Consider the following 8,257-nt stretch of genomic DNA (forward strand, 5'->3'; position numbering starts at 1 on the left):
CTTGTAGTTTGTAGTTGTTGTAGATCAATAGCTAATTGGCAATTGAATACGAGAATTGAAAGACACATTTTGAACAATCATAAGAGAGGCATACTTGAATTGATTTTTTATTTTTTTTGGCTTTCGCACCGGTTTCCGACCCACTAATAATGGGCGACTAATCCGGCTCATGCGTAGAGGCATGTGCACTGGTCAAGCGTTGTTCCTCCTGGGAATCGAACCCGGTATTCCCCGAATACGTCTTTGGAAGGAGCTCCTTGCCACTGGAGCCCAAACAACTTGGTTTACTTGAATTGATTTAAATTCAGTAACTTACATGAAGTTTATTTTACAGACTATGAAAATTGAAAAACACATAAAATTACTCAAGAACTCACTTTTATTTTTTTAATTACTTCTTTTTTTTTTAACCAAAAATAATGCAGAGATCATTACATCATTTCATTAAACAAAAGAGAAGTACAAAGAAAGAAAGAAAGAAAGAAAGAAAGAAAGAAAGGAAGGGTTGATGGTTATATTAGAAAGAGGTTTAAATTAAGAGAAAGATGAAAATACAGAGTTTTTAAAATTAATATGGAATCAAGGGCTTTTTTGGTATTATGTACAAAAATGGAATTCAGTCAAAATTATTTAATAGAAACTAAGTAGAAATTGAGATTCCAAATGATAGAGGAAAATCACAGTTAAACCCTAATCTAATTCAGATTTTATATCATATAAGAAATCAAACATAATGCATCAATTACTTTCTAGTTTCGTTAAAAGATGCCTGCAATATCTCTATGACTTGTTGCTCAATCCTACACATTTGAAGAAATTATTCAGTCCATGTTTATCTTCAATGGAAGAAGAAAAACAGATGTATTCGAGCTAGATTTCAATGACGGTGACCATGTACACAATAAACTAGCAGATCATACTTATATAAAACAGATAACATTCAAACTAACAGATGTTATTTTCGAACACACGAACTGATCTTGTGTACACTATGACATGTTGCTCAATCCGACACATAAGTATAGATCGGTGTACAATCGAGGTTTACACAGACAACATTGCATGAATTAATCTTTTTTATTTTCTTCGCAGGTTTCATAACAATGCCCTTTACTCACCTCCTTGATGGCTTAGAAGTGGGTCTTTTTACTGCCTTTATCGATTCTCATGTTGATGTGGTAGATTCTACCCCAGCCTGTTTCATCCTACGTTCATTTGAGTTTTAGATAGTAATGACAGACAACGAAGTAACGAACTAGAAGTCGCATTTTCATTACCTGAAGTCTGTATCCTTTTAATAGAACTTATGGGAGGTGAGTGTAATTTTCATTATTCCTATCATTTTCGTATTTCTCTGAAATTACTCTGCTGTAACTCTATGTCGATATTGTCAATTGTCAGTAAGATAATTGGATAACATTAAGAACCTATGACTTAAATTTTCATATTTTCTTAAATTGAATTATTAGTCTTAATTTATTTTTATAGACGATGATACTTCTAAGTAGAATGCATGAGAAAAATGACAAATGTATTTTTTTACTTGTAGAATACTTCACCGAAGTTTATTGCATGAATAAATTACAGAGAAATACAAAAGGTATTGCAAGTTGCAACTCAATTCAACAAGAGATCACTATTACATAAGCAATAAATGACATAACCACATATTACAAAGAGACACCCCGAACAATCTATTTCCAAGAAGATAGTTTCTCTTAAGCCATCAACATCTCTCAATTTGTCCGGATTACAGAATCCAGATGTCTAAAATAAGGTGTCTTTTGCACGTCCGGATTGTATAAACAAGACAAATTGAGTGTTTTGAGACATGTTGGGAGCAAGGAGAAATCATCTTTCTAGAGTTACAAAGCAAATAATTCACAAATCATTCATAAAAGAAAAGAAAGCATTCATCTTCCTAGAGTAGGTCTTTGACTGCACACCTTAATTTGATTCACCACGAACGCACTATCGAGTACCCTTTAGTGAAATGCCCCCTATATATAGTTTAAGTGTTAACCTCTTTATATATAAAGTCTAAAATATAAATTTTTAGAAAACTTGAAACACATATTACTTTTGAGCATATATGGCTTAGACTATCATGAATGATATATAGATAGATATAAGAATTTTTTTATTTTAATGGAAGTACGAAATTTTCTTTTAAACTCTTCGGAAATACTAAGAACATGTTATTTAAGAAACTGTAGAGACTAAAAATGAACAGTATTTCAATAGAAATTATATGTAAAATATATATTTTTAGATACTATAATGATATATTATGATGACTATTTTGATGTTAAATGTAAGTATATATGAGATGTCTAAAGTTAAAGTATAATTACCGGTTAACCTTTGAGTCCCCATCTGCATTTCACGTAAATTGTATCCACTAAGTTGTTCATGAACTTGAAATAAGCATGTCTCCAAGAGCGCTTGATTAGGATTGAGCCAAACACTCCCCAAAAGCCTATAATAAATCCGAATGTCAGACTTATGTAAAATCCTCGATTGAGAAGCAAATCTTTATCGTCTTGAACTTCTGCTTTTGGTTCATGCGCTGGTTTCCCTTCAACACACAACTTTACAAGTGGTTGTCCACAAAGATCAAGATTATCTTCGTAACTTGAGGGATTGAAACTTTGTAGTTGTGTACTCGTTGGAATTTCTCCAGATAATTGATTATGTGACAAATCTAACACACTTAGCCGGTCTATGTGAGAGAGACTGGGAGGAATTGAACCAAACAAGTTATTTCGTGACAAATCAAGAAAGTCAAGTGATGTTAGATTTCCAATATTTGAAGGAATTTTCCCTGTCAAGTTGTTTCTTGATAAGTTCAACGAGACCAATTGAATCAAATCTGCAATTTCAGGTGGAATCTCTTCTGAGAAGTGATTGCTGGATAGGTCTATGCTTTTTAGAAGATACAAGCCATTGTTGTTAAACTCTTGTTCTACACCTTTCCATGTCAAGAATGCACTCAATTCATAGTCTTCTTGAAAACTCGTAGATCCTTGGCTGATAATATAAGAATGACCGATAAAACCATCTGGTGAATCTTTTTGAGTCATTGAAGTGAAATTTTTAATGCATTTCGGAATCTTCCCAGAGAGATTGTTCAATGAGAGATCAAAGAGTTGAATATTTTGTAAATGGCAAAGTTCAAATGGTAAACTTCCAAAGAAATGATTCCTTCGTAAGCTTAAAATTTGCAGATCTTTTAATTTGCTTCCAATCCAGTAAGGGATGAGTCCATTTAATCTATTTTCTCTCAAATCAAACATTACCATATCAGTGCAGTTCATTAAGGAGAAAGGGATCTCCTCTGTTAAGCTATTGTTCCTCAATAGTAATGCTTGCAGATTAACAAGTGATCCCATTGAAGAAGGAATCTTCCCTGAAAAATTGTTGTGGCTCAAATCAACATAAACCAATGACTTGAAATTGCTCCAACAGTCTGGAATTCTTCCAGATAATTGATTATTTGAAAGGTCAAATTGGCCTAACATTACATCTATACCATTTGCACATAAGAATGGAAAAGAATCAGAGAACTTGTTTTTGGACAGGTCAATAACATGGGAACCTTGTAGAAATGGTGGAATGGGCCCTTCAAATTCATTTAATGAAAGAGATAAACTAGAGCAATAATTTTTTACTTGAAGATTTGGAATTATTCCTTTGAGATTATTGTTTGAAACGTTGATGCTCCTGCACTTTTGTGATGATAGTTTAGCCCAAAACCACTCCGGAACATTATCTGAAATTCCAGCATTAGAAATATCAAGAATGAGCAGGTACTTCTGTGTCTGAATCCATTTAGGAAATGTAAGACCAAGTTTGCATGATCTCAATCCTATAATGTGAAGTTGAAATGGCGGGACCCAGTTTTCAGTAAATGTCAATGCTAGTGAATTGTCAGACAAGTCTAATTCCTTTAACATCGACATACCAGAAAAATGAAATTCAGATATCACTCCACTCATAGAGTTCGAACCCATCTGTAATGTCCTTAGTTTGGCTGGAAATTGAATATCTTCAGCTATCTTCCCACTTAGCTTATTTTCAGAAATATCAAATATCTCCAAAAATGGGAATATTGAGAGATCAGGTAGTGTGCCGTTAATTTGATTAAATCTTAGATTTAATTGTTGGAGTGAATATCTAGCACATCTAGATAAGTGATGGATTATTACTTGAAGCTCACCACTGAAACCGTTATTAGACAAGTCCAATGATTTCAACTTACATGCATTCATCCAAAATGATTTTGGAATTCCTCCTTCTAAAGAGTTTCTTTCGATGGAGAAAGTCTCCAACTGAAATGGCAAGGTAGTAACTTCAGGAATCTTTCCACTCAATTGATTGGAAGAAAGATGCAATGTTTTCAATGATGTGAATATAGAAAGGTCAGGTAGTGTTCCAGTGATTCCATTGAAACTAAGGTCTAACACTTGAAGTGAGTTTCTAACACAACCACTAGACAAATTGTGAATAATTGATTGAAGGTCTTCAGTGACTTCGTTGAATTTAATATCTAAAGAACGTAAGGCACATAAATTCACGAAGGATTTAAAGACCCCATCCTGCAATCTATTAATTGATAAATCAAGTCTCTCAAGATGCTTCATCACTATGCCATAGTCACTTGATGGAGGAGCCTCCAAGTTGTTGACAGAAAGGTCAAGCTCAACAAGATTATAACTTATGTTTGACAAAGACTGGAGTATCATCAAAGATGTGAACTTGTTATTACTTAATATTAGTTCTCTCAATTTTGGAAGCCTGTGGGAAAATTTATTTGATGGGAGATCCACCATCTGATTATAACTAAGGTCAAGCCTTACAAGATTGGAACTTATGTTTGACACCCACTCAAATATCAAAGATGACGTAAAGTAGTTCAAAGAAAGATCAAGGATTGAAAGAGAATTGGAAAAGTTGAACTTGGATTGACTCAATGAATGGATAAAATGATCAGAAAGGTCACAATTTCTTAAACTTAGTTCTCTTAGTTTTGGTAACTTACCAACCATTTGAAACCAACTATTAAATTTATCAAGATTAGATATTGACATCAGATGAAGATGGGTTAAAGAGGTTAGATTAGACAACCACTGACCTCCACTGTGATCTGTACTGTTGCCAATTGTCAGAGCACTATCAGCATCCCTTCTTCCAAGATAAAGCTCTTGTAGATTTGTAAGCTTTCCAATTTGAGATGGAATGCTTCCTTCAAAACCATTGATGCTGAGATCAAGAAATTGCAAGTTGGAAAGATTTCCAAGTTGAGATGGAATGCTTCCTTCCAAACCATTATTGTTGAGATCAAGAAATTGCAAGTTGGAGAGATCTCCAAGTCGATTAGGAATCACACCATCTAGACGATTGTTGGAAAGATTTATGTATTTCAAATGTGAAAGAGACCCCAATGGAATAGGAATTCGTCCGCCAAAATAACAATTTGAAAGATCAAGGTTTCTTAGGTTTCTTAGAGATCCAAAGAAACTTGGGATATCTTTGCCTTCAAAATTATTTCCACTGAGGTTCAAATACTTTAATTGCTGCAACTCTATCAGTGACTTGTGGATATCACCACTGATATAAAATGTATCGGCACCATCATTATAGTTACCATGAAGGTCGAGCATAATTACATGACCAGTGACGTTGCTGCAACCAATTCCCTTCCATTGGCAGCAATCTTCTGTCCTCCAAGATGACAGCATGTTGTCATACACATCAGTAAGGCCAGCCTTGAATTGTAGAAGTGCCTGCCTCTCACTTTGTATGCACCTAACAGCCTCTTTTGAACAAACAAGGTCTGCTTGCAACACCAAAGACATGAGAAATAGGATTTGAATCAATTTCAAACAAAATGGATCCATCATTGACATTGTGGTCATCACAAGTTTCTGTAGCAAGATATGTATGTAATTTGATTGAATGTTGTGTGTACTTAATTGCATTGACAATAGCTGAATTTATAATAATTAACATCGTGTTCATGATTGATTGTTGCCAAGAACCATAAGGGGAAAAACGACAAGAGTAAAGATAACGTAGAAGACTTTAGAGTCTTTCATAAAAAACAAAACAAAACAAAACAAAAGAAATACAATCACCCATAATTAATAGGCTTAATTGCGTGCTCCTCACAATATCAAAGGTTGTTGCATAAATTATCCAATTTTAATTGTACATATAACACAACTCCTTTCAAAAATAACAGGAACGAAAAAAAAACGAAACTACTGAAATGTTTACTCGCGCCATCATTAACAATTAAGTTATTCGTTATGAAAATCAAAAGTAACACAAAGATACTTACCTTTCAACCACCGGAACAATAATAAAATAGAAAATAGAATAAATAAAAATAAAATGAATGAAAAACAAAATAATAAAATAGAAAATAGAATAAAATTACAATAAAAATAAAAAACAAAAATTAAAATTGAAATTGTCCCTTTTGGTAATCAAATGAGGTATTTCAAAATATCTCTCTGCCGAAATTTCGTCTGAAAAGACGAAGTTACTCGGCTTTAAAAATATGATTAAAAAGTTTTAAAATAGTCAAAAATTAGAGTATGACACTCGAGAAGGAGCACACTCAGTGGCAGAGCCAGACAAAAAAGTTTGGGATCGCCGCCATCAAAATAAACTAAAATATATAAATCATATTGCATAGAACACATTTAAGTAGTAATAAACTAAAAATCGATTAAATCAATAAATAAATTCTACGAAAACCCCCTCTAAAACCTTAAACATCTCTCTCTCGGAATTGGATCTATCTCTTTCTCCAACAACTCGTATCCTCACGCCGCCACCCTTGTTCTAGGTTCCCAGAATTGCAGCAACATCAGCAGCAAGTAATAATTGTTTTGTTTCTGATTTCACGAAGATAAACTTGTTGTTTTTTTGTGAAAGTAAGTTCTCTGGATTGGATTGTTATTGTACAAAGGATGGGTTTTTGAGAAACTTTCAAATTCTATAATTTTGACCCATTAGTTTGTTTGTGATTTTTAATTAGGATTTTGATTTGTGAGTAAGGAATGGTTTTTACGTTTGGATCTGGTAAGAAGAAAGCTCTTTCATATTTTTTTTTCAAATCTCTCTCAAAAATCTCTCTAAAAAATCCAACCAAATTAATTCAACAAAATCACAAGTAAGTAATTATAATGTTATTAACTTACATTTTTATTGTTATAAATGTTTTTATTTTTTAGTTTTTGAGTAGATTTATTTTGTTTTTTTAGTTTTTGAGTAGATTTACATGTTATAATTCATTTTTAGAGTAGATGTTAGTTGATTAATGTTGTTAAAATGTTTGCATGATGTTTATATTATAGTTTAGAATTTTAGGGTTATTTTTTATTTTGTTGTTTTATATTTATTTTTTTATTTTAGTTTTTAAGTAGATTTACGTGTAAGAGTATATGATTTATTTTAAGATTAGATATAAGTTGAATAATTTTGTTATATTTTACATTTTTTTTATGTTTTTTTTTTAGGGTAAAACAGTTTAGGGTTATTTTTATGATTTTTAGGGTTTATGTAAAATTTACACTTCAAGTGTTTGATGAAATGTTTGAAAGAATTTTTCATTGATTGTTTTCAATTTCTTATTCTGTAGATTTGAAACAATGATCGGGTGGATCGAAGTTCATGCAGAATTCATCGGCAGAGAACCTCATAGGTTGAAGTTGAAGGTTCGGTGCCTTGGTCGTTAAGAGGTCTCAAGGATGAACTGGATGAATTCAACCAAGGAGTCAACCTCGGAGACACAAGGAGGGTGCAAAACGTTCAGTATAAACGTCCAACGCTCGACGAGGGGAGAGTATCATTCACTTGGGTGGAAGTAAAGAACGACGAAAACGTGACGAGCATGTTCTGGGAGCACAACATGTTCCAGTGGATCAATATGCGGGTAACGTTGTTGAGATCAACTGAAGATATCATCAAGAGTCTGATTCTGCCAGAAGATAGTGATTAGGTAGGGAATGCACCTTCCAACTACAACAATTGTCTTCCTTTAAATAGGGTAATTCAAACTTGCCAAGCGGCGGGACTGATAAGTGTCAGAAAACAGTTAAATAGGACATACATTTTAGGCACTTTGATTACTTGGTTTGCAAGTTATCTAGTGAAAAGCTCATAAATATTGAAGAATCATTCATTTATGCTTTTTACATCTAATGCCAACTGTTTGTGTAGGAAAATGCATGCCTGGATATTTAAA

General features: G+C 33.1%; 1 protein-coding gene across 1 annotated transcript; it reads right to left on the bottom strand.

The window, feature by feature from the left end:
- Positions 1–1,554: 1,554 nt before the first annotated feature.
- On the bottom strand, positions 1,555–5,986 carry LOC25496243 (receptor-like protein EIX1). The gene is made up of 2 exons (XM_013596517.3): positions 2,355–5,986; positions 1,555–2,000 (listed from the first exon to the last, which is right to left on the bottom strand). Exon 1 carries the CDS (start codon positions 5,979–5,981, stop codon positions 2,358–2,360), a length of 3,624 nt encoding a protein of 1,207 aa, XP_013451971.3. The 5' UTR covers positions 5,982–5,986; the 3' UTR covers positions 1,555–2,000; positions 2,355–2,357.
- Between the last annotated feature and the right edge of the window lie 2,271 nt (positions 5,987–8,257).

Source organism: Medicago truncatula, chromosome 6 (assembly GCF_003473485.1).
Source record: "Medicago truncatula cultivar Jemalong A17 chromosome 6, MtrunA17r5.0-ANR, whole genome shotgun sequence".
Lineage (NCBI taxonomy): Eukaryota > Viridiplantae > Streptophyta > Magnoliopsida > Fabales > Fabaceae > Medicago > Medicago truncatula.